General features: G+C 47.4%; 1 protein-coding gene across 4 annotated transcripts; it reads left to right on the top strand.

Annotated features, from left to right (window-relative positions):
• The first annotated feature begins 1,495 nt into the window (after positions 1 to 1,495).
• On the top strand, positions 1,496 to 26,699 carry LOC140458796 (claudin domain-containing protein 1-like). Of its 4 annotated transcripts, none has more exons than XM_072553434.1 (6): positions 1,496 to 1,661; positions 3,604 to 3,927; positions 21,171 to 21,278; positions 22,070 to 22,207; positions 22,932 to 23,127; positions 24,953 to 25,158. In XM_072553434.1, exons 2-6 carry the CDS (start codon positions 3,630 to 3,632, stop codon positions 24,996 to 24,998), a joined length of 786 nt encoding a protein of 261 aa, XP_072409535.1. In that variant the 5' UTR covers positions 1,496 to 1,661; positions 3,604 to 3,629; the 3' UTR covers positions 24,999 to 25,158. The 4 variants fall into 4 exon arrangements, with proteins under 4 accessions (XP_072409535.1, XP_072409536.1, XP_072409534.1 ...); XM_072553435.1 differs by having other exon boundaries at positions 1,519 to 1,677; XM_072553433.1 differs by having other exon boundaries at positions 1,520 to 1,669.
• The last annotated feature ends 250 nt before the right edge of the window (positions 26,700 to 26,949 follow it).

Below are 26,949 nucleotides of genomic sequence, written 5' to 3'. Positions count from 1 at the left end.
CAAGTTTTGTTGGAGACAAGAAAATTGCAGATGCTGGAATCCAAGGTAGACAAGCAGGGGGCTGGAATAACAGCAAGCCAGGCAGCATCAGCAGTTGGCGAAGTCAACGTTTCCGGTGTAACTGGGAATCTGGAGAAGCTGCTGGGACTCAAAGAAGCACCTCCATGCTCTCTCTCCAAGGGCATCCAGGCATGAACATAGTCACAAAAGAGGGGCAGGCAGTTGGAAACTATTAAGCTCCTCCACATCCCGCTGCCTGCACTGGTTGATGGCAATTTTAGCCAGGTCCAAGGGCACATCCAAGAAGAGGTCCTCTGACTTGCCCTTCTCCAGGCGCCCAAATATCAAGAGCGTGGAACTGAAGGGACACCAAAAGAACAAATCTTTTTAAAGAGAACTAAAGCGTACAATCATCCATAACCAATATAGATGTGGTTCACAGCCTTCCCAACACAAACAGTTGAGGCCAGAATTTATTGACCGTCCTTAAGTGCCCAGTGCTTAGGGGACAAACACATTGCTGCAGTCAATACCAGGTAGAAATGGCAGATTTCCCTCCCTCAAGGACAATTGTGTTTCAACGGGGTTTCATGAGAATTGATGGTAGCTATATGATCACCATTAGGCCAGAGTTTTAACGGATTCAGATTACACCGTCTGCCATGGAGGGGTGACAGAGAAATTCAGTATTTAAGAGATTCTGGATGAGTTGATCGGTGCAGTTACTAGTGCCCCACCCTGCACTTCACTTCTTCAGCCCTGGTTCCACCATGGTGGAACAGGTGGCAGTTTATGTAAATCTGAAACTGGAAACGTAAATGGGTAAGGCCAGCATGCAACAAGTGAGGGCGTGGAGTGGAAAGCAAGAGATCTGTGGCACCCAGACCATCCTCAACTTGTTCAGAGTGACATGGCAGAGCTGGTGGGCGGGGCTCGGTGCCAGGGGGCGGGACTGAGTGCCAGGGGCGGGGCTAAATGCCAGAGGGCGGAGCTGAGTGCCACAGGGCAGGGCTGAGAGTCGGGGGCGCGGCTGAAAGGGGTGGAGCGGGGCTGAAATGGGAGGGGGGCGGGACAGAGTGCCAAGGAGGGGGCGGGGCTGAGCGCCAGAGGGTGGAACGTCGTGTCAGGGGGACGGTCTGAGTGCCGGGGGCGGGGCTAGAAGGGAGAGGGCGGGGCTGAATGACGCGTCCGGGCTGAAATAAGGGGAAGGGACGCGGCCGAATGCGAGGGGGCGTGGCTGAGTTTACGGACGAGGCGGTAAGGGGGCGGGGCTCAGAATGAGGGGCGAAGCCTCGGGCGAGGAGATTCGGCTAAGATCAAGGGATTAGGCGGCGGCGGGGTGAGGTTGGGCCAGGCGTCACGTTCGTGGGTTGTCGGGAGGAGGAGGGGGCGTGGCTGAGAGTGGTCAGGCGCGGCTGGGATGGAAGGGGGCGGGGCGCGATGCCGTCGTGGGCGTGGGGACAGGGCACGAATCGGCCGGAGCTGGCGCGATGATATAAATGGGCGGAGCCTCTGCCTGTGACGTAACAGTCGAACCCCCCTGGGTGACGTTAAAATGGGCGGTGCCACGGCTTGGGTCAGCGTGTAGCGTCACCGGAAGAACTCCACCGGAAGTGGGGCGACGGTGACGAGTGGAGCTTTAAGTGTTGGATTGTGAGAAGGTGAGAAGGTGAGAAGGTGAGAGTGAGAGTGAGAGTGAGAGTGAGAGTGAGAGTGAGAGTGAATGTCAATGGGCTTCTGAGGCAGGGAGGCTAACTAAGGTCATGGTCAGGAGGTGAAAGGTCAATGGGAGTGTTGAGCAGGGAAGTCTTCATATTGTCCAGGGAGTGTCCCCAAGGTGGGTGTGCAGGAGCTAGATACTTGTCCATTCAGAGAGGGAGTGCGAATGTGTCAGGTTCCCCCCCTCCCCCCTCCCTTTTCCTCCGAACAAAATAAAAACAAGGACTGCAGATGCTGGAAACCCCTCTCATTTATCTCTCCACTCTGCAGGCTCCCTGCCTCAATTCCTGATCAAGGGCTTTTTGCCTGAAACGTTGATTTTTTTTTTTTTCTCTCTCCCCTGCTCCTCGGATGCTGCCCTGGCCTGCTGTGCTTCTCCAGCACCCGCTCTAATCTAGATCTTCTCAAGCAAATAAAGGACTTGGCCAAAACCAAAGCTTGGAAAGAGTGCTGTGTATTCCTCCTGTTTTGAGATATTTGCCCCATCGCTTTTCAGTCTCGGCCCTGCTGTGTCAAGCTGAACAAGTTGCAACGGTCTGGGTGCGCAGGTGCTTTGCTTTTGACACTTGTAGGTTTTTGCCCGAAATGTCGATTTCGAAGCTACTTGGATGCTGCCTGAACTGCTGTGCTCTTCTAGCACCACTAATCCAGAATCTGGTTTTCAGCATCTGCAGTCATTGCTTTTACCAACTTGTAGTGTTGTGCCAGCCTTAAACATAGTCGTTCAATGGAACAGCCTACCCCCCTCATGGGTGCATGCTGTATGCTTCAGTTAGGGCTGCCTGCAGAGAGAGAGACAGACAACTGTAAATCAGAAATTGTGTGCCACACTCAGCGGGTCTGGCAGCATCTGTAGAGAGAAAGCAGAGTCAGTTTCTAGTCTGGTGACCCTACTTCAGAGAAGCACTTGGGTTCACGTGGTGATTTTCATAGCCTGATTGTATGTCTGAGCTCTTTATGGCTCTGGTAGCTGTTGGAGTGCAAGGAAACCTATTTAAAGAAGGATGTTTGGAGAAGGGGTCCTAGACTAATACCTGTAAGAGGTAGGTAGAGGACAGATCTGGCTTGTATTTCATGAAGGTCAGATGGATCAGAGGTGATTTGATTGAAACATATGATCTGGGCCCCCTGACAAGGTGAATGTTGAAAGTACGTTCTCTCTTCTGGCAGGTTAACAACCCCAATCAGGGTGCTCATTCTGAGATTCATTGTGTTGACCTTGTTTCAATCCTACAAAAGGTTTAGAGGTATATGGACCAAAGTCAGGCAACTGGGACTAGTCTTGGAAATCTATTTGGGAAGGACGAGTTTCCTTGCTTTTGACTTTAACTGGGTTGCCCTGCTCCCTATTTCAAAAGGTGAGGGGTTTGTGGCTGTGGTCTGAGCAGCAGCCAGGCACCAAGAATTCTGATGAATGTTAATGGGGAAGGATTAGAGCTTTGTCGTGCAGGATATCTGGAACAGAATGGGAAGGGTGGTCAGAAAAGAGGCGAGAGCAGTGATGGAGTGACTGTGTGCCGTTGTGACGGCCTTTTGACTGCTTGCTGCATTTGGTCATGTGCCTACGTCTGTCTGTTCACCTTGCTCTCACTCATGTGCAATCTGTGCAGTTCACTCATTTGTTCTGTCTGACTTGTGCCTGCTCGCGCTCTTATTCTGTGCTGTGAGAGCCTTTTGTCAATCCTGCTGACTTCTACTTCTCCTCCCACCCCCTGCCGACATTGCTGTCTTTCGTCCTTGTAATCCATTACATCATTCCCACACATACACTATCGCTCTCTATCCAGCATTCATGTTTGCTTCCTCCCTTTGCTGCAAGATCTCTCTGTCTTTGTCATTCCCCTGTCCTTTAATGCTGAGCTTTGTGCCCTTGCTCCCACACAGTTGACACATGCTGACCCACTGGTGCGATGGTGGACAACCGTTTTGCCACGGCATTGGTGATTGGCAGCGTCCTGGCCCTGATCTCTGCAGTGTACATTGCTGCTGCCATTGGTACTGACCATTGGTATGAGTACAGGAGCCGGCCCGGCCTCTCAGAGATGAACAGTACTGAGCTGCAGCCGAGTAGTGAGGAGTTTGATCGTGAGGACAGCGATGAGTACATGTACTCCCGGGCGCTCATCATGTACAATGGCACCATTGGACTGTGGAGGCGATGTATCAGCAAGCTCAAGGAAGGCTATTGGTTCAAACCACCGCCAGAAGGTTTGTATGCATTGAGAGCTCTTTCTCTCTCTCTGTCCATTTCCATGTTGGAATTCCTTACCCTCTCTTTCTCCAGTGCCCTCCGTGCTCCCCAAGCATGCGCCTCATCGTAGCCTCACCTTAATCTGCCCCCTTCCCCCTGCTGTCCTGTGTTCTGTTTTTTTTTTCACCCCACCCCAAACATCAACTGTGCTATCCAACTTGCCCCTCCCACTTCTGCTACCCCCCCCCCCCCCCCCTCCCCCCCCATGCAGAATATGACCAGGAAATTCTTCAACTTGCTATACAGTCATAGTCATGTTTAACTCAGCCCCATCTCTTCAGGCATGCCCTCCTTGAAGAAATTCTGCTCCTGTCTCTGACAGGATTTCCTTCCAGTCTTGTTCACTGTCATTAATTTCGTTGTCACTCCTGGTGTTTTACAATGTATTTGCGAAAACCCGTTTCCACAGCCACATCATATTCCTCAGTGACTGCCTCTGGCTCAGACCCACCCAACATGGAATCCAATTCAAGTTTTGAGTCCATCCAGGATCACTGGTGCTTCCATGATAGTCAATATTCCTTCGTCACCTATCCTCACCATATCCTGAGATCTCCATTTATTGCCAGATGTCATCATGTTCACACTCTTGACCTCTCTTTGTCCAAAAGTACCGCTTCATAGAGTCATAAAGATGTAAAGCACGGAAACAGACCCTTTGGTCCAACCCGTCCATGCCAACCAGATATTCCAACCCAATCTAGTCCCACCTGCCAGCACCCGGCCCATATCCCTCCAAACCCTTCCTATTCATAAACCCATCCAAATCCCTCTTAAATGTTGCAATTGTTCCAGCCTCCACCATTTCCTCTGGCAGCTCATTCCATACACATACCATCCTCTGTGGAAAAAGTTGCCCCTTGGGTCTCTTTCATATCTTCTCCCCTCACCCTAAACCTATGTCCGCTTGTTTAGGATACCTCCCCCCCCCCCCCCCCCCCCCCCCCCGAACCCTGGGTATAAGACCTCATCTATTAACCCTACCCATGCCCGTCATGATTTATAAGATCACCCCTCAGCCTCCAACGCTCCAGGGAAAACAGCCCCAGCCTATTCAGCCTCTCCCTATAGCTCAAGTACTCCAACCCTGGCAACATCCTAGTAAATCTTTTCTGAACCTTTTCAACATCTTTCCATTAGGAAGGAGACCAGAATTGCGCACACAGTTCCAACAGTGGCCTAACCAATGTCCTGTACAGCTGCAACATGACCTCCCAACTCCTGTACTCAATACTCTGACCAATAAAAGAACGTATACCAAACGCCTTCTTCACTATCCTTTCTACCTGCGAATCCACTTTCAAGGAGCTATGAACCTGCACTCCAAGGTCTCTTTGTTCAGCAACATTCCCTAGGACCTTACCATTAAGTGTATATGTTCTGCTAAGATTTTCTTTCTCAAAATACAGCACCTCCCATTTATCTGAATTAAACTCCATCTGCCACTTCTCAGCCCATTGGCCCATCTGGTCAAGATCCTATTGTAATCTGAGATAACCTTTGCTATCCACCACACCTCCAATTTTGGTGTCTTCGGCAAACTTACTAACTATACCTCTTATGCTCTCATCCGAACCATTTACATAAATGATGAAAAGTAGAGGACCCAGCACTGATCCTTGTGGCACTCCACTGGTCACAGGCCTCCAGTCTGAAAAACAACCCTCCACCACCACCCTCTGTCTTCTACCTTTGAGCCAGTTCTGTATCCAAATGGCTAGTTCTCCCTGTATTCCATGAGATCTAACCTTTCTAACCAGTCTCCCATGGGGAACCTTGTCGAATGCCTTACTGAAGACCATATAGGTCACATCTACCGCTCTGCCCTCATCAATCCTCTTTGTTACTTCTATAAAAAACTCAATCAAGTTTGTGAGACATGATCTCCCACGCACAAAGCCATGTTGACTATCCCTAATCAGGCCTTGCCTTTCCAAATACATCCTGTCCCTCAGGATTCCCTCCAACAACTTGCCCACCACCGAGGTCGGGCTCACTGGTCTATAGTTCCCTGGCTTGTCTTTACTGCCCTTCTTAAACAGTGGCACCGCGTTTGTCAACCTCCAGTGTTCTGGCACCTCACCTGTGACTATTGATGATACAAACATCTCAGCAAGAGGCCCAGCAATCACTTCTCTAGCTTCCCACAGTTCTTGGGTACACCTGAACAGGTCTTGGGGATTTATTCACCTTTATGCATTTCAAGACATCCAGCACTTCCTCCTTTGTAATATGGGCATTTTTCAGGATGTCACCGTCTATTTTCCTACATTCAATATCTTCCATGTCCTTTTCCACACTAAATACTGATGCAAAATACTCGTTTAGTATCTTCTCCATTTTCTGCGGCTCCACACAAAGGCCGCCTTGCTGATCTTTGGGGGGGCCCTATTCTCTCCCTAGTTACCCTTTTTGTTCTTAATGTATTTGTAAAAACCCTTTGGATTCTCCTTAATTCTATTTGCCAAAGCTATCTCCAGTCCCCCTTTTCCCTCTTAAATATACTCCTTTATACTCTTCTGAGGATTCACTCGATCTATCCTGTCTATACCTGCCATATGCTTCCTTCTTTTTCTCAAACAAACCCTCAATTTCTTTAGTCATCCAGCATTCCCTACACCTACCAGCCTTCCCTTTCACCCTGACAGGAATATACTTTCTCTGAGTTCTCATTATCACATTTCTGGAGGCTTCCCATTTCCCAGCTGTCCCTTCACCTGTGAACATCTTCCCCCAATCGGCTTTTTGAAAGTTGTTGTCTAATATCATCAAAATTGGCCTTTTTTTCAGTTGAGAACTTCAACTTTTAGATCTGCTCTATCCTTTTCCATCACTATTTTAAATCTAATAGAATTATGGTCGCTGGCCCCAAAGTGCTCCCCCACTGACCCCTCAGCCCTGCTTTATTTCCCAAGAGTAGGTCAAGTTTTGCACCTTCTGTCGTAGGTACATCCACATACTGAATCAGAACATTTTCTTGTGCACACTTAACAAATTCCTCTCCATCAAAACCTTAACACTATGGCAGTCCCCAGTCTATGTTTGGAAGGTTAAAAATCCCCTACTATAAACCACCCTATTACAAGTTTGTCTCTCAATTTCCCTCTGACTATTAGGGGGTCTATAATACAATCCCAATAAGGTGATCATCCCTTTCTTATTTCTCAGTTCCACCCAAATAACTTCCCTGGATGTATTTGGATTAATTCATCCTGACTCTGAGCTGTTCCCTGGTTCTGCTTTGTTTCTAACGTGTTTTAAATCCTTCCTTACGGAAGGAGACTCAAATGGCTCAGTGTGTTTGAGATGTAGCCTCACCACTCCTGAAAAGAAACACGCCATCTTTAATGTTCAATTTCTATTGGATGCCTGCAGGATCAAACAATGCTGCACTCCCATACTCTGGGGCCTCCCTTCTCTACCTCCTCTCTCTGACCGCTGACTGAATTAGCAGACTCCCATCCCGAGTGATGTGATTGTCTGCTGGTAGAAGGAATCCAGAGAGTTTTCCCTTTTCCTAATGCACCACAGCAACTGTAGTCTCAGCACAAGCTGCTCGAACTTCAAGCACTTGAGTGAAATGTGCTTGCCTGAGATCCTAATGTTATCCAGGGGCTTCCATGTGTTTCCACCCTAACCCATATCTCCTTCCTCTTGTTCTAGTAGAGTCAGAGAGCATAGAAGGAGGCCTTTGGCCTGTCATGTCTATAAAATATTACTACAAAGTAGAGGCCCTGTGGCCCTTGACGTTGCGCCATCCTGTCAGACCAATCTCAAGCCCATCTATCCTACAGTATTCTGTTTCCATACATATGTTTATCCAATGACCGTTTTAAATGCTCTGAAAGTTGGTGAGTCTATACTGTTACAGGCTGTGCATTCCATGACCCTACTATCCTGAGTAAAGAATCTACTGCTGACATCTGTCCTGTATCTATCACCCCACAATTTAAAGCTATGTCCCCTTATGTTAGCCATCACCATCTGAGGAAAAAGATTCTGCTCTATCTAATCCTCTGATGATCTTACTGGTCTCAATTTAAATCACCTCTCAACCACCTTCTCTCTAACGAAAACAGCTTCAAGTCCCTGAGCCTTTCCTCATGAGACCATCTCTCCATACCAGGCAACATCCTGGTAAACTTCCTCTGAACCCTTTCCAAAGCTTCCATGTCCTTCCTGTAATGCGGTGACCAGAACTGTACATGATACTCCACGTGTGGCTGCACCAGAGTTTTGTACAGCTGCTGCTTGCCACCGTGGCTCTGAAACGTGATCCCTTTACCAATAAACGCTACCACACTGTATGCCTTCTTAACAACCCTATCAACCTGGGTGGCAACTTTCAAGGATCTATGCACATGGACACTGAGATCGCTCTGCTCATCTACACTATCCAGGATCTTACTGTGAGCCCAGTGCTCTTTATTCCTGTTACTCCCTCCGAAGTGAATCATGTCTCACTTTTCCACATTAAACTCCATTTGCCACCTCTCCACTCAGCTCATCTGTCCCTCTGTAACCTGCAACATCCTTCTGCACTATTCACAACTCCACTGACAGTGTCATCCACAAATTGACTAACCTACCCTTCTCCGCCCTCATCCAGGTCATTTATTAAAATGACAAACAACAGTGGCCTCAAAACAGATCCTTGTGGTACACCACTAGTAACTGTGGTACACCAGAGTTGTTATCTCTGGTTTGCCTGTGCCCTGTGCTCGTGAGGCAAGGAATATGGAGAGGGGACACGTGACTTCAGGATTTGTGCAGAAGAAAGGGTTTTGGATATCTGGATAATTGGGGCTCATTCTGAGGTAGGTGGGACTTCTATAAACAGGATGGCCTACACCTGAGCCAGAGGGGTACCAATATCCTGGGGAGGTTGCTAATGTTGTTCGGGAGGGTTTAAACTAATTCAGCAGGGGAATGGGAACCTAAATTGTAGTTCCAGTATCCATGGGGTTGACAGTACGAAAGGTCAGAAATGAGGTTTCAAGGTTCCAAGGGTGCACCTGCAAGCAGGAAGGTGGTACTTCAACACCAGGAGCATCCAGAATAAGGTGTGTGAACTTGCAGTATGGGTTGGTACCTGGGACTTGGATGTTGTGGCCGTTTCGGAAACCTGGATAGAGCAGGGACAGGAATGGTTGTTGCAGGTTCTGGGATTTAGATGCTTCAGTAAGAACAGAAAAGATGGTGAAAGAAGGGGAGGTATGGCATTGTTAGTCAAGGACAGTATTACAATGGCAGGAAGGACATCTGAGGTCTCGTCCATTGAGGTAGTACGGGCTGAGGTTAGAAACAGGAAAGCAGAGGTCAGTGTTGGGAGTTTTCTATAGACCTCTGGATCTTTCCAGAGATAGAGGAAAGGATAGCAAAGAGAATTCTGGATAGGAGTGAGGGTAACAGGGTAGCTGTTATGGCAGACTTTAACTTTCTAAATGTTGACTGGTAATATTATAGTTTGAGTACTTGAGATGGGTCACTTTTTGTCCAATGTGTGTAGGATGGTTTCCTTCTACAGAATGTAGACAAGCCAACAAGGGGTGAGGCCATGTTTGATTTACTACTGGGTAATGAACCCAGCCAGGTGTTTAGATTTGGAGGGAGGTGAGCACTTTGGTGATTGCAGCCACATTTGGGTTATGTTTACTCTAGCAATGGAAATGGATAGGTATATAATACAAGGCAAGAGTTATTGCTGGGGAAAAAGGCAATAATGATGTGATTAGGCAAGATTCATGATCCATAGGATGGAGAAGGAAACTGCAGGGAATAGGCACAATTGAATAAGCTCCACATTTCAAGGGACAGCTACTGCATGGCCTTGATAAGTATGTACTTGTCAGGCAGGGAGGAAGTGGTCGAGCAAAGGAGCTAAGGAAGTTGAATCTCTTGTCAAGTTAAAGAAGGTGGTTGATGTTAGGATGAGACGTGAAAGTTCTGTTCGGGCCCTTGAGAGCTACAATTTTGCCAGGATAGACCTAAAGAGTGTTATGAAGAGCCAGGAGGGGACATGAAGGCATTGGCACATACAATGAAGGAAAATCCTAAAGCATTATTTCAGTATATCAGGAATAAAAGAATGACTGACTAGAGAAATACTAGGGCCAATGAGGGATAGTGTTAGAAAATTGTGCTTGGAGTTTGAAGATGGGGGAAGTGCTAAATGAATGTCTTTTTCCACTGTGAACACTGACTAAACATAATGTTGACTAGGAGAATACAGGTATACAGACTACTAGACAGGATTGAGGCTCATAAGGAGAAGGTGTTAGCAATTCTGGAGAGTGTGAAAATACATAAGTTCCCATGGGCCGGCTGGGATTTATCCTAGGATTCTCTGGGAAGACAGGGAGCAGATTGCAGAGCCCTTGATTTTGATCTTTTATGTCATCATTGTCTACAGGAATAGTGCCAGAAGACTGGAGGACAGCAATTGTTGGCTCCTTGTTCACAAAGGAGAGCAGAGACATCCCTGGTAATAATAGACCAGTAAGCCTTTGGTTGTGGATAAAGTGTTGGAAAAGGTTATAAATCTCATCTCATTATAATCGTGTAGAGAGGAATACATTGATCAGGGGTAGTCAACATGGTTTTGTGAAGGGTAGGTTGTGCCTCACAAACCTTTATTGAGTTCTTTGAGATGGTGACCAAAGAGGTGGATGAGGGTAAAGCAGTAGATGTGGTGTACATAGATTTCAGGAAGATATTTTATAAGATTCCCCACGGTAGGCTATTGCACAAAATACAGAAGTGTGGGATTGAGGGTGATTTAGGGGTTTGGATCAGAAATTGGCTAGCTGAAAGAAGACAGGGTAGTGGTTGATGGGAAATGTTCATCCTGGGGTTTGGTTACTTGCAGTGTACCGCAAGGATCTGTTTTGGGGCTACTGCTGTTCGTCATTTTTTTTTTGAAAATGACTTGGATGAGGGTGCAGAAGGATGGGTTGGTAAATTTGTGGATGACATGAAGGTCAACAGAGTTGTGGATAGTGTCGAAGGATGTTTGTTGGTTATAGAGGGACATAAACGAGCTGCTGAGCTGAGACGTGGGAAGTGGAGTTTAATGCGGAAAAGTGAGGTGATTCACTTTGGAAGGAGTAACAGGAATGCAGAGTCCTGGGCTAATGTTGAGATTCTTGGTAGTGCAGATGAGCAGAGAGATCTCGGTGACCAGGTACATCGATCCCTGAAGGTCGCCACCCAGGTTGATCGGGTTGTTAAGAAGGCATATGGTGTGGTAGCTTTTATTGGTAGAGGGATTGAGTTTTGGAGCCGCAAGGTCATGCTGCAGCTGTACAAAATTGGGGCGGTACGGTGGCTCAGTGGTTAGCACTGTTGCTTCACAGCAAAAGGGTACCGGGTTCGATTCCAGCCTTGGACAACTGTCCGTGTGGAGTTTGCACATTCTCCCCGTATCTGCATGGGTTTCCTCCCACAGTCCACAGATGTGCAAGTTAGGGTGGATTGGCCATGCTAAATTGTCCCACAGTGCTAGGTGCATTAGTCAGCGAGAAATGGGTCTGGGTGGGTTAGTCTTCGGAGGGTCGGTGTGGACTGGTTGGGCCAAAGGGCCTGTTTCCACACTGTAGGGAATCTAATCTAATCTTAATAACTCTGGTGCAGCCGCACTTGGAGTATTGCGTACTGTTCTGGTCATTGTGTTATAGGAAGGATGTGGAAGCTTTGGAAAGGGTTCAGAGGAGATTTACCAGGATGTTGCCTGGTATGGAGGGAAGGTCGTCTGAGGAAAGGCTGGGGGACTTGAAGCTGTTTTCGTTAGAGAGAAGGTGGTCAAGACATGACTGAATTTTGACATCTGAGATTATTGGAGAGTTTGATAGGGTGGAGAGTGAGAGCCTTTTATCCTTGGGTGGTGATGGTAAGTTCAAGGGGTGATAGATATAGGACATATCAGAGGTAGTCTCTTTACTCAGAGTAGTAGGGGCGTGGAACACGCTGCCTGCAACGGTCGTAGACTAGCCAATTTTAAGGGCATGTAAATGGTCATTGGATAAACGTGGATGAAAATGGAATAGTGTAGGATAAATAGGCTTCCGATTGTTCCACCAACCTGTGGAACCATCAAGGGCTGAAGGGCCTGTACTGTGCTGTAATATTCTATGTTCTATGTTCTACGTTCTACCACATCAACCACTTTACCCTCATCCATCTGTTTGGTCACCATCTCAAAGAACTCAAGGTTTGAGGCACGACCTACCCTTCACAAAACCACGTTGACTATCCTGAATCAACTTATCCCTGTTTAGATGATAAATTCTATCTCTTATAACCTTTTAACCTTTTCTAATACTTTACCCACAAGTGAAGGAAGGCTGTGTTGTGGTTCTGTTCGCCAAGCTGGGAATTTGTGTTGCAGACGTTTCGTCCCCTGTCTAGGTGATATCCTCAGTGCTTGGGAGCCTCCTGTGAAGCGCTTCTGTGATCTTTACTCCGGCATTTGTAGTGGTTTGAATCTGCTGCTTCCGGTTGTCAGTTCCAGCTGTCCGCTGCAGTGATCGGTATATTGGGTCCAGGTCAATGTGGTTATTGATTGATTGAATCTGTGGATAAGTGCCATGCCTCTAGGAATTCCCTGGCTGTTCTCTGTTTGGCTTGTCCTATAATAGTAGTGTTGTCCCAGTCGAACTCATGTTGTTTGTCATCTGCGTGTGTGGCTACTAAGGATAGCTGGTCGTGTCGCTTTGTGGCTAGTTGGTGTTCATGGATGCAGATCGTTAGCTGTCTTCCTGTTTGTCCTATGTAGTGTTTTGTGCAGTCCTTGCATGGGATTTTGTACACTACATTGGTTTTGCTCATGCTGGGTATTGGGTCCTTTGTCCTGGTGAGTTGTTGTCTGAGCGTGGCTGTTGGTTTGTGTGCTGTTATGAGTCCTAGTGGTTGCAGTAGTCTGGCTGTCAGTTTGGAAATGTTCTTGATGTATGGTAGTGTGGCTAGTCCTTTAGGTTGCGGCATGTCCTTGTTCCGTTGCCTTTCCCTTGGACATCTGTTAATGAAATTGTGCGGGTATCAGTTTTTGGCGAATACATTGTCCAGAGTTGGGTCCAGTAGTTTGAGTATGCCTTCTTTGTTGATAGACCCATAGTATCACCACCAGGGACACCATCACACAAACTGGCTAAAGAACTACAGCAGAAACTGAAACGCCTGATCAGGGGATCCAGACACTCTAAACAGTCAACACAGGAATTCTTGGACATCATCAGAAATATACACATAGACAAGAAAGAAACCATGGTGTCATTCGATGTAACAGCACTGTTCACCTCTATCGGCAAAACCCTAGCCAGAGAAACAATAGCCAACCTGCTGGACATACAGAACAGGTTCAACGTCCTGTTGTCTATCAACAAGGATGGCATACTCAAACTACTGGACCTGTGCCTCACAAACATTTCACATTCAACAACCAAATATATGAACAAATCAACGGCACACCCATGGGCTCACCCATCTCTGGACTCCTAGCAGAAGCGGTAATGCAAAGATTAGAACAAAGTCTTACCGCAAATTCAACCCAAACTCTGGGTCAGATATGTGGATGACACCTTTGTAATCATTAAAAGTACAGAAATAGAGAACACACACCGGATCATTAATGCCACACTCGCAGGAATCAGATTCACTAGAGAGGAAGAAAAGGACAACCAATTCCCATTCCTAGACGTGATGGTACAGAGAACACCGAACGGAGAATTCACCACAAAGGTGTACAGGAAAGCCACACACACAGACCAAGTCCTGAACTACGAAAGCAACCACCCCAGCACACACACAAGAAGTTGCATCAAGACAATGTTCAAAAGGGCCACAACACACTGCAGCACACCAGAACTGCAAAAAGAGGAAGAAAACACCTATACAAGGTATTCGCCAAAAACGGATACCCTCGCAATTTCATTAACAGATGCCTAAGGGAAAGACAATGGAACGAGGACATGCCGCGACCCAAAGGACTAGTCACACTTCCATACGTCAAGAACATTTCCGAACTGACAGCCAGACCACTGCGGCCACTAGGACTCAACAGCACACAAACCAACAGTCACTCTCAGACAACAACTCACCAGAACGAACGACCCAATACCCAGCATGAGCAAAACCAATGTAGTGTACAAAATCCCATGCAAGGACTGCACAAAACACTACATAGGACAAACTGGAAGACCGCTAACGATCTGCATCCATGAACACCAACTAGCCACAAAACGACACGACCAGCTGTCCTTGGTAGCCACACACGCAGATGACAAGCAACATGAATTCAACTGGGACAGCACTATTATAGGACAAGCCAAACAGAGAACAGCCAGGGAATTCCTAGAGGCATGGCACTTATCCACAGATTCAATCAATAAACACATCGACCCAGACCCAATTATACCGGCCACTGCAGCGGACAGCTGGAACTGACAACCGGAAGCGGCAGATTAAAACCACTACAAATGCTGGAGTAAAGATCACAGAAGGCTCCCAAGCACTGAGGATGTCACCTAGACAGGGGACGAAACGTCTGCAACACAAATTCCCAGCTCGGCGAACAGAACCACAACGAGCACCCGAGCTACAAATCTTCTCTCTTACTTTGAAGTAAGGCTCAGTGGTGTATAATTACCAGGGCTTGCTACATTTGCTATCCTCCAGTCTTCTGGCACTATTCCTGTAGACACTGACAACAAAGATCAAAACCAAAGGCTCTGCAATCTCCTCCCTGGCTTTCCAGAGAATCCTAAGATAAATCCCATCCGGCCCAGGGAACTTGTGTATTTTCGCACTTTCCAGAATTGCTAACACCACCTTGTGAGCCTCAATCCTGTCTAGTCTTAATAGCCTGTATCTCAATATTCTCCTTGACAACATTGTCTGTCTGTCTTTTTCCAGTGTGAATAGTGATGTAAAATATTCTCTTATTGCTTCTCCTATCTCCTCCGACTCCATGCACAACATCCTACTATATCCTTGATTTGCCCTAATCTTTCTCTAGCCATTCCTTTTATTCCTCATATACCTATAGAAAGCTTTAGAGGTTTTCCTTTGGGAGATAGGATCATGTTGTCTTATCTTCCCTCCTGGCTGTTCTTGGCTTGCTTAATTTAGGTCTTTCCTGGCTAATGTGTAACACTTGAGTGCCCTAACTGAACCTGAACCTTCACCTCTCACCTTTTTACATAAGCCATCTTTTCTTCCTGACAAGAGATTCAACTTCTTTCGTAAACCACGACTCCCTTGCTCGAACACTTATCAAGGTCTTGTTGAAGCTGTTCCTTGAATAAGCTCCACATTTCAATTGTGCACATCCCCTGCTGTTTTTTTTTCCCTTCCTTTGTATACTAAACCTTGTCTAATCGCATCATTGCCTTTTCCCCAACCATCACATTGCCCTGTGTGAGTTACTATCCCTTTTCAATTGCTGAAGAAAACATAACTGAATTGTGGGAGAAAGCGAGGACTGCAGATGCTGGAAAACCTAACTGAATTGTGGTCACGATCACCAAAGTGATCACCTGCCTCCAAATCTGACACCTGGCAGGGTTCATTGGCCAGTACCAAATCCAATGTGGCCTCTCCCCTTGTTGACCTGCCTACACACTGTGTCAGGGAATCATCCTGCACACGGCAGACAAAAATTGACCCATCCAAAATATTCAAACTGTTGTATTTCCAGTCAATATTTGGAAAGTTAAAGTCCCCCATAACATCTACTCTGTTACTCTTGCTTCTATCGAAAATTATCTTTGCTATCCTTTCCTCTACATCACTGGAACTATTCAGAGGCTTATAGAAAACTCCTAACAAGGTGATCTCCTGTTTCTGACCTCTGCCCATACTCCCTCAGTAGACGAATCCTCAACTGTCCTTTCTGCCACCGTAATACTGTCCTTGACTAACAATGTTAAAAATTGCACAACACCAGGTTATAGCCCAACAGGTTTAGTTGCAAGCACTAGCTTTCAGAGCACCGCTCTTCCATCAGGTGGACAGCTAACTAATGAAGGAGTGGTGCTCCGAAAGCTAGTGCTTGCAAATAAACCTGTTGGGCTATAATTTGCTGTTGTGCAATTTTTTAAAAAACATTGTCCACCCCAGTCCAACACTGGCATCTCCAAGTCATTTGGCGACCATTGACCAACAATGCCACACCTTTCTCTCCCCCCTCTCTCCCCCCCCCCCCCCCCACCCACTTTACTATCTTCTCTGTTCTCACTGAAACATCTAAATCCTGAAACCTGCAACAACCATTCCTGTCCCCTGCTCTATCCATGTCTCTGAAATGGCACAACATCAAAATCCCAGGTACCAACCCATGCCTCGAGTTCACCCACCTTTTATTCCAGATGCTCCTCCTGTTCGAATAGACTCACTTCAAACCACCTCCCTGCTTGCTGGTGAGCTCTTGCAATCTTAACCTCATTTCTGACCTCACTACTCTCAACCTCCCAGTCACTGGAGATACCATCCTAGAGGTCCCACTTACCCCAGAATGAGTCTCAATTGAACTAGAATTAGATTCCATACAGTATGGAAACAAAAAGTCCTTCAACCCACACCAGCCCTCCGAGTAACCCACCCAGACCCATTCCCCTACCCTATGTTTACCACTGACTAAAGCACATAACCTACACATCCCTGAACACTATGGGCAATTTAGCATAGCCAATTCACCTAACCTGCACATCTTTATCCAGGTATCTGAAACCCATCCGCCTGCATAATCCCTGTCGCCACACGTTCAACTCCCCTTTCTTCCTATCCCTCTCCTCACTGGCACGGGCAACAGACCAGAGATAAAATCTATTTGTTGTAGTGCTAAGCTTCCAACCTAGATCCCTGAATTTCTGCCTTAAATCCTCATCCCTTTTCCTACCTATGTTGTTAGTGCCGATTGTGGAGCTGCTCCTCCTCCTCCCCCTCAAGGATCCTGAAAACATGATCCAAGGCAGCATGAGCCTGCAATACACCAACCGTGAGTCTCTCCTTCCCACAGAACCTCCCAACTGACCCCTACATATGGAGGCCCCAATGACTAATACTCTGTTCATCTCTTTTCGTGCACCCTCTGCAACCCCCCCACCTTCTCTTCTGAGCAACAGGGACAGACGGTGCCAGAGATCTGTGCTCCATGGTAAATTGTCCCATCCAGCACTATCCAAACCAGTATACTCTCTCTCTTGAGAAATGGCCACAGGGGACCCCAGCACTGTCTGTCGGTTCCCTTTCCATCCCCGAACTGTAACCCATCTGCTTTTCTTCTTGTACCCGAGGTGTGACTACCTCCCTTGTATCTCCTCTCAATAACCACCTCCGCCTCCCGAATGATCCAAAGTTCATCTAGCTCCTGCTCCGGTTCCCTAACGTGGTGCACTTTCCCACAGGAAGTCAGCAGGGTCACTAGTGGTGACCTTCCCCTCCCCATTCTGCAGGAGTAACATTCAACTGCCCTAATTGCCATTCCCACTATTCTAAATTCCTAAAAAGAATGTAGAAAAATACAGAATTTTAAAAATCTTACCAATCTGGTGCACAAAACTTTTGTTTTTGGTTAGAGAAACACGATAGGTAGGAGACACTACCTGAGTCGTGTTTTGTAAAGCAACCATCCAAATAAGGGCTTATGCCCGAAACGTCGATTCTCCTGTTCCTTGGATGCTGCCTGACCTGCTGCGCTTTTCCAGCAACGCATTTTCAGCTGTAGTCCTCACTTTCTACCCAAATATATTACCTTACTTACTCAGCTGTCCCTTCTGCACTCCATCTATTCAAGAGGCAAGTTTTTAAATCGGTGATTCGTCATTCCTGTCAGCCCCCTGGTCAAAGCTGCCACTTTTCCTGCAACTGAAACATGTTGTTGAACGTACACTCATCCCATTTATCTGCACACAGTCCACAACCTACTCTGAGAAAGTTTTAAAAAAAAATCATACAACACCAGGTTATAGTCCAACAGGTTTAATTGGAAGCACTAGTTTTCGGAGCGCTGCTCCTTCATCAGGTGTAGAAGGAGGTGACTTTTAACTTTGTACACCCCAGTCCAACACCGGCATCTCCAAATCATGACTACTCTGGGAAAGTGAGGACTGCGAATGCTGGAGAGTCGGTCAAAAAGGCTGGCGCTGGAAAAGCACAGCAGGTCACGCAGCATTCAAGGAGCAGGAGAGTCGACATTTCGGGCATAAGCCCTTCACTCGGAAAGTGGAGAGAGAAGTAGGAGGGGCTATAGGGAAGGCAGGCGATAGGTAGATGCAGGTGGGGAGTAATTGTGATAGGTTGGTGGGGAGTTGATAGATGGGAAGGAAGATGGACAGGTCAAGAGGGCAACCCACCCATACCCCTAACCTAACACTACAGGCAATTTAGCATGGCCAATTCACCTGACCTGCACATCTCCGGAGCACCCGGAGGAAACCCACGCAGACACACGCTTGAATGTGTAAACTCCACACAGTCAGTCACCTGAGGCGGGAATTGAACCCGGGTCTCTGGTGCTGTGAGGCAGCAGTGCTAACCACTGTGCCACCACGCCGCCCACATGAGCTGGGGTGGGGGGGAAGGGAGATTTGGGAACAAGTGAAGTGGCCGTTGATGCTGTGTTTTTGGAGGTTCCTGAGGCGGGAGATGAGGTGTTCTTCCAGTTGACTGGGTGGCTTTGAAGTGGTCAGCTACAGGATGGTGGGGCTGTTTGGTGGGTCCATCCCAGAGATGGTCCCTGACATGCTCCGCGACTTGGCGTCCTGTCTTTTTGACATAGAGGAGACCACATTGACAGCAGTAGATGCGGTCGATGAGGTGGGTGGATGTGTAGGAAAATCTCTGGATGTGGAGTGGGTGGTGGGGCATTCCATCCTTGTTGGGGTTAGAGGGGTGGAGCTTGAAGGCAGACGTGCAGGAAGTGGAGGAGATATGCTGGAGGGCTCTGTTGATCACATGGGAGGAGAAATAGCAGTCTCTGAAATAGGGCATCCCAGATCTCCTCCACTTCCCACATCTCCGCCCTTGAACTCCACCCTCTGGTCCTCACCTTCCACCCCACTCGGCTCTGGATATAGCTCATTATTCTCCTCCATTTTGGCCACCCCATTTCAGACCCCAACAACAGATATTTCCCTCCCATTCCTATCTGCGTTTCAGAGACTGTGTGTGTGTGTTTCCTCCGTGACTATCTTGTTCGGTCCGTGCCCCTCCTACCAACCCACCCTCCACTCCCGGAACCTTCCCTTGCCACCGCAAGAAGTATAAAACCTGCGCCCACACCTTTCTGCTCGTCACTTCTCCGACTGAGGTCCCAAAGGATCTTTTCACATCTGGCAGAGATTGTCCTACACATCCATCCAACACATCTACTGTTTTGCTCTCGATGCAGTCGTCTCTACACGAGAGAGATAGGAAGTCAATTTGCAAAACGTTTCCGGGGACATCTCTGGGACGCACGTACTAAACAACCCCACTGTCCTGTGGCTGACCACTTCAACTCCCCCTCACACTCCTCCAAGGACGTGCAAGTCCTGGGTTGCCTTCACCACCAATCCAAGCCACCCGCCACCTGGAGGAAGAATGCCTCATCTGCCTAGGGACCCTCAACCACATGGCATCAACATCGACTTCATTTTCAAAAAAAATATATCTCTCCTCCCCACCACACCCCCCTCCACCTCATCCCAGATTCAACCGTCCAACTCTGCACCACTCTCTTGACCTGTCCATCTTCCTTCTCACCCAACCACTCCACCCTTCCCACTGGCCTCTCACAATTACCCCTCCACCTGCATCTACCTATCGCCTTCCCATCTACCTTCCCCACACACCCCTCCCTCCAACACCACCCCCTATTTATCTCTCAGCCCCCTTTCCCCTCCACATTCCTGATAAAGGGCTTATGCCTGAAATGTTGACTCCTGCGCCTCGGATGCTGCCTGACCCGCTGTGCTTTTCCAGCGCCACATTTTTTCGACTCCCACAACCTTAGTGGGTGGCACAGTGGTTAGCACTGCTGCCTCACAGCACCAGAGACCCGGGTTCAATTCCCGCCTCCGACGACTCTGTGTGGAGTTTGCACATTCTCCCCGTGTCTGCGTGGGTTTCCTCCGGGTGCTCCGGTTTCCTCCCACAGTCCAAAGATGTGCAGGTTAGGGTGGATTGGCCATGCTAAATTGCCCGTAGTGTTAGGTAAGGGGTAAATGTATGGGTGGGTTGCGCTTCGGCGGGGCAGTGTGGACTTGTTGGGCCGAAGGGCCTGTTTCCACACTGTAATGTAATCTAATCTAATAATCTAAAAGACACTGGTCTGACTACAGCTGGTTTTGCTAAAACAAGACACTTGTCTGACTACAACTAGAATACTGTGGTTTGTTTGTTTGGATGTTTTTTATTTTTGGCCCCTTTATTAAGAAAAGATATTCTGGTGTTTGATGCAGGCCTTAGAAGGTTTGCTTAGTTGATCTTGGATATGGAGAGACTGCCTTAATGAGGAGGGATTGAGTAGATTGGGCGTGTACTCATTGGAATTTAGAAGGAAGAGACCAATCTTCCCAAAGTTTTGGTTGCTTTGCCTTCCTCCAGCTATCTGTTCGCAGCTAACTGTCTATCTGGCCTTCAGCTGAAAATGGCACCCCTCAGTCTGTCCAATCATAATCTGTGCAGAGCAGCTGCAATGTTAGTGGCAATAAGTTGTTGTTGTAGACCAAGAAGTTCAAATTCTCTATGGTAACCTCCTGTTCTTTCAGAGACTGAATTTGGGAAGACTTTGAGTTATCCAAGTGTCAGTTGAATTCTATGTCTCCCTTTGTGGTTGCCGCTGAGCTAATAATTGACATGCCTGGTTTCTGCTGCAATGAACTGATGACAGCAGTCATGTGACTTCTGGAAGCCATCTTGAAAGATTATGTCCATTTTAATAAGATGTACTGTATGGCCTTTTTTAAATTCTTTTCTGTGAGATGAGTGCTATTTGCTGCTTAAAACATTATCTGCTCTCCAAGTATCAATACGTTCTGCCATGCACTGTTTGCCCTGTCCAGTGTTCTGCACTCTTCTTCCATAATTCCAAGTATAATGTTATCCCGGGACACTTTTGCCGCAGTCTCTCACTGACAGACCCCACCCAACTCCCCCTCTTTCTTTCAGTGTCGTACTTTTATATTTGATGTGAATCCTCTGATTCTTTCTGTTTTTGTTCCAGAAGTGAACCAGGGCAGTATGTGTGTCAGCTTCTCGCTGAAGAACCAGTTTACACCCAAGTACAAACAGATCGGAAACCACAACAGCGGAGTGGATTACGTCAGAACCTGTGAGTCCATTTCCCTCTTCCTGCGGTTGAGGCCTGTTTTTTCTTCCCCCAGTCGACCTCTCCAGGTTTTTGACATGTCTTGGAGAAACTCCTGCCTGAGGCTGTGCCTCCTGTAGTGCATTGGGGTTAGAACCTTCCACCCAGTCCCTTCAGTCAATTGCCCAAGAACAGAAGGCCATTGACTCCCTCTACTTAGTTGCTCAGGATCATTTTAGAGACCATTCAGCCCCTCTGTTCTGTTACACAGGTTTGTGAGGTGACCGTTTAGCCCTTGGAGTGTGTTGCGCGTGCCAAGAGGCCAATCAGCCTCTTAGTCCTGTTACATAGGACTAGGAGCCATTCACTCTGGATTAGGGTTCGGGCAACTTGAGCGTTTCAAACTTGTTACGGAGGAACACGTGAGGCCATTCACACCATGAAGCTTGTTATACAGGAATGGGAATGCCATTCACACCATTGAGCCTGTTATACAGGCACATCTGTTATGTGGTATCCCTCAGTTTGTCTGTTCACAGCCCTCGCAAAGCGGCTGCAGTATTAATAGCAATGAGACACAGGTTTTTCCAGACCAAGAATTACATCAGACTTCACTATTGTGACTTTGCATCTGCTATTCTCTCAAACTGAATTCTCATTCCTTTTGGGAAGACTCATTGACCAATTCGAGCGTTAATTGAATGGATCATGCCCTGAAACCCTACTTTGACCAACATGCTGGGACATCATTCAATAAATCTCTTTCGCTCTCGCTGTCTCTTGCGCTCTCTCTCACTCTCCCCTTGTGTTTTCAGACTTGAGTCGCTGTCAGATCCTACTCCCATTCATCAGTTTGGGTTTGATGTGTTTCGGGGCCCTCATTGGATTGTGCGTGTGTTCCTGTCGCAGCCTGTACCCTGCCATTGGCACTGGAGTGTTGCACCTCCTCGCAGGTAATGTTTGAAGGCCACATCTGTTTCTCCCCTTGCTCCTCCTCCCTCCCTCCCTGCCTGCGCCCCTCTCCATCATTGCAATACTTCACTGCCTCCCAGCCGCCCCTACAGTGTGATGTTCCTCTACTGCAGCAGCAGCCCAAATGTAGACGATAGATTCTTGGTCAGAATTGAACCCGGAGCCTGTGGGTTTCAAATTTTGAGATTTGTTTTTGTAAGGTACCTCCCGACACAGGAATGAAGGTTTTGTGGAGGGATGAGACCTGTTGGAGATCACGTGTTCTGACCAGGATCGGCTTTTTTTTTTCACAGTGAAAGGCAACAGGGGTACAAATCTTTATTCCATTTCACCATCCCGAAGAAGGAAACAACTGAGTGGTCAGTGACCAGCAGTGCCCTTCTCAGAGGGCAATGCTGTATGATCAAACAGTGTAGGGGAAGGCAGGGATTCAATCAAAATAGAGCTGGAGGGGCCAATAAAGCACTCTACTGGCTGCGGTGTCCACCTTTTTTCCCTGAAAATCTCTGGTGTTGGTGGACACTGTGCTCCTTCTCTCGGGACAACCGGGCTCTCTCCTACCCGCAGAAGAGGGTCAGGCAGTTGGCCATAATGACCCCCTCCACAGCCCACTGCCTGGACTTGTTTATGGCCAGTTCGGCTCGGGCCAGGAGCAGACTCAATAAGGAGGCCCTCTGACCTACCTTCTCTCCTCTCTACCCAAAGATCAGGAGCGTGGGATTGAGGTGCAACCAAAAACCGAGAAGAAGGCCTTTAAGAAAATCGGAAAGGGAGTGCAAACGCCCACACCCAATATATACGTGGTCCACAGCACCACCGAACAAGCAGTTGGGCTGGGAGCCAGTGAGGATCAGCTTCTGTTGGAATATAGGAGTGGGAGTTGGCCATTCAGCCTATTGAGGTAAAAGCAAGGACTGCAGATGCTGGAAGAGCACAGCAGTTCAGGAGCATCCAAGTAGCTTCAAAATCGACGTTTCGGGTAAAAGCCCTTCATCAGGAATCGGGCTTTTCCCAGAAACGTCAATTTTGAAGCTACTTGGATGCTGCCTGAACTGCTGTGCTCTTCCAGCACCACTAATCCTGAATCCATTCAGCCTATTGAACCTGTTTTCCCAATTAATGTGATCATGACTGATCCAGTGCTTGAATGCCTTTTATGCGCACTATCCCTATAGCACTTTGCACTCAGTCATACAGCGGGGAAACAGCCTTCGGTCCAACCCATCCATGCTAACCAAGTTTCCCAAACTAAACTTGTTCCACTTTCCTGCATTTTGCCCGTCTCCCTTTCCCGTTCGTATGTACCTTCATCCACCACATATTGTGGTAGTTCATTCCATATGCAAATCGCCTTCTGAGTGAGAACATGGCCCCTCCAGATCCTTTTTTAAATCTTATTCTTCTTACCTAAGAAAAATATGCCCTCTAATTTTGAACTCCTCCACTCTCTGGATAAAAAGATACTTTGCTATTCACCTGATCTATGCCCCACATGACCTTCTCAATTTCTGTAAGGTCACGTTTCAACCTCCGAGTTCCAGTGAAAAAAGTTTCAGCCTATCCTCGTAGCACAAATCCTCCAGCTTGACAACATCCTGGTCAATCTTTGTTAAACTGTCTCCAATTTAATAATTATCCTTTTCTACTGTTAAAACTTGAGCAAAGACCCCTGTGGTCCAGACTTCAGGGTTCACGTTTTGAGAAAAGCTGCTCCTCTCGATCCGAATTGGTTACTCTCTTGCTTTCAAATCGAGGGGCCCACACTGGATATTGCTGTCTGCCTCTACCTATTTATATCTCTCTCTTTTTATAATGTTCCATCACGTCACCTCTCACTCTCTTCATAACTCTCTGAAGACCACATTAGACCCATTTTGCCCAATCTCTCTGCATAGGGCAGTCTGTCTGTCCTGGGAACAAGTCTGGTGAGCCTTATCTGCACTTGCATTTTGGCAAAAATATCCTCCTGGAGATGAGGAAACCAAATCTACACACAGTACTCCCAGGTGCAGTCTACCCCAACACCCCTCTACAGCAGAAGCAAGATTTCACGACTCCTGTGATAAAGACTAATGTTCCATGAACATCCCCCAATGAACTGCTTTTTCTTTGCATCATGCATGAGATGTGGATGTCATTGGCCATGCCAGTATTTATTGACCATCTGTAATTGTTGTGGATCTGGACTCCCATGTCGGCCAGGTCAGGAAAGGGTGGCTGCTTTCTGTCCCTGAGGGGCGTTAGTAAATCTGATGGTTTTTGTGATGATCAGCAGTGATTTCATGGTCCTCGTTAAACTCTTAATCTCTTTTTTTTTCAAAAAAATTGAAATTAAGCTACACTATCTACCATGGCAGGATATTACCTGGGTCTCTGGATTAATAGGTTAGCAATAATACCACTTAACATTCCCTCCCCATAATGTAGGCAGCTAAATGCCGTGATTTACTGACGAGGACAGCTAGGCTTCTTCCTGCAATGACAATTTGCAACCTCTTACCATTTAAGAAATACTCTGTGTTCCACCAACTAAAGTGAACAGCTCTTGGTTTCTCACATTTTTAATCCTGTTTTGGGATATATTTTATGCACTAATGGCAACTCCAAGGTAGTTGTCCAGAAATTTGAGTGTTAATTGTTTTTGATTTTGTGACGTTTTATGGATGGACCCCCACTCCTGTGTGTTTTTTTTTTGACCGTGCCTTTTGTTGCTCTCTCCCTGTCAGGAATCTGTACCCTGGGCACCGTGGCTTGTTTTGCTGCCAACATTGAGCTCCTCCACGCCAAGATGCAGGACTTGGAGCCCCGCCCGGACGGCGAGTACGGCTGGTCTTTTTGCCTGGCATGTGTATCTGCCCCTCTCCAGCTCATGGCCGCAGCTCTGTTTATCTGGGCCGCCTGCACCGACCGGACAGAATACAGCAGGATGAAGGCTTACCGGGTGGCTTAGCTTGTAGTTTCCCGTTGCTCGCTTTCCCCCCCCAGCGTCCGATTTGTGAACAGGCACTTCAATCATGTTCGGAAATAGCAGTGATGTAAAAGGACTTTTTTTTTGTACTTAATCCTTCCCTTCATGCATTTCAATCGTGGATGTTTTAACCTCAGTGTTCCATGGGGATGTAGGTCCTCCCCTTTGTTTTTGCTCGGGATCCCACGTGTCGTAATTCTTCAAATCCCATCCACTCCCCACTCCCTGTTTACCAGTGCCATGCAATCCTGAAGTAGTCTACAAAGTGCCCGTTTTGAAAACGTAGCCACTACTGCAGTCTCGGTGAGCATGGATGCAAACTGTGGACAGGAAGTTGTTACAAGGAGCTGCGTGCTAATGAGCAAATTATTGTCGTGCTTTGGTAGTGGCTGAGTGGGCCCAGGGCCCACTTCTTCTGCTGTTCAATAGTGTCCGTAGGCTCTTTCCTGCTCACTCTGCCCCCTTGAGAGGGCAGACAGGCCCTCTCCCATCATTGCAGGGCTGTCACTGTGGCCCTTCCAGCTAGGCTGTGCTCCCTCAGATTTGGCCCTCTTTAACAATGCAGCATTCCTTGTGTACTGAGTTTTTTTTTGGTAGGAGAGTGCTCCCTCTGGCCTGGCCCTCCAGCAGTGGAGTGCCGCCTCCATTGCTGGCTCTGACAGCTCAGTGCTCCTGCAGTTCTAACCACCTGATAGTACAGCACTCCCTCAACAATGATTCTCTGACAGTACGACACTCCATTAGGAATGAGACTGTCAAGAAGTGGGAGCATCTTGTTCGTATTGACTCTCGGTGCCGTGCTCCTGCAGTTCTGACCTTCCAATGGTGCAGTACTCCTTCAGCACTGATTCTTCTGACCTTGTGGCACTCTATTAGCAATGAGCTCCTGACAGTGTACTGCCCCTCAGAGTCCTATCCCTCTGCAGTGTTGTGCCCTCTGGGTGCTGCATTGAGACACTAGAATGTGACCCCAGTGTACAGGCATTTGGCTCAGCAGCAAGAGAGAGAGTGGCCTACTCAGCACAAAAGCTTTGTTTTTGTATTTTTGCTGGCCAGCTATCTACTAATTGCTGAGAATGAAACGCTGTCATTTTCCCAGGTCTTTGAGAACAAAGTCCCAACCTGGGTTCCTTCCAATTCTTAGGAGTGGGATGCCCTTGTAGTTCTAATTGAAAGTATGTCTTCTCTCTTTATGAGCTGAGCTGAATGAAATCATGATTGAAATGGATTCAGGAGGTAACAGTATCATGGATTCACTCGTACGCTTTTGAGAATATGCGTCCGGGGGTGAACCGGAGTGTGGTCTCACTCCAAATGGAGGTGGCACTTTGATATAACCGGCCGTGGGACCTGGCTGACAAAGTTCCTTTTGTATATTATTATAATCTGTGTGAGAAGTCCTTTTATTTAATAATTAGTGAATGTATTTATGATAGTTCTCCTGTGCCCTGCGATATATAAGTTATTGAAATAAAAGCAGGTGTTTATATAGGCCGTTTTCTCAAGTGTAGTCTGACCATGAGTGATTTGTCTGCTGCTGAGACTTTTTTCTGTGTTTTGTGATAAGTCGCTGTCACCACACGACTGTGAGATAAAGCAATCTGTAATTAGATTCAACACTGAAACTGAACATTGACTCACACATGCAATGCCAAAGTAGATGTGAAATGGTTCCGATACAACGACTTTCTGTACGTTTGGATGGAAATGTCTGACCTTCAGAGACTTGTCCCACAACTGCTGAAGACTAAGGGA

The sequence above is a fragment of the Chiloscyllium punctatum genome, chromosome 34 (assembly GCF_047496795.1).
Source record: "Chiloscyllium punctatum isolate Juve2018m chromosome 34, sChiPun1.3, whole genome shotgun sequence".
In the NCBI taxonomy this organism is placed as follows: Eukaryota; Metazoa; Chordata; class Chondrichthyes; order Orectolobiformes; family Hemiscylliidae; genus Chiloscyllium; species Chiloscyllium punctatum.
This window is presented reverse-complemented; position numbering and strand designations above follow the sequence as displayed.

Excerpts from the sequence above, each read along its gene's own strand:
- LOC140458796 (XM_072553434.1), top strand. The coding sequence starts at position 3,630 with ATGGTGGACAACCGTTTTGCCACGGCATTGGTGATTGGCAGCGTCCTG. Across the intron at positions 21,279-22,069 it reads AGTGGATTACGTCAGAACCT|ACTTGAGTCGCTGTCAGATC; the intron begins GTGAGTCCATTT and ends TTGTGTTTTCAG. Across the intron at positions 22,208-22,931 it reads AGTGTTGCACCTCCTCGCAG|ATCAGGAGCGTGGGATTGAG; the intron begins GTAATGTTTGAA and ends CTCTACCCAAAG.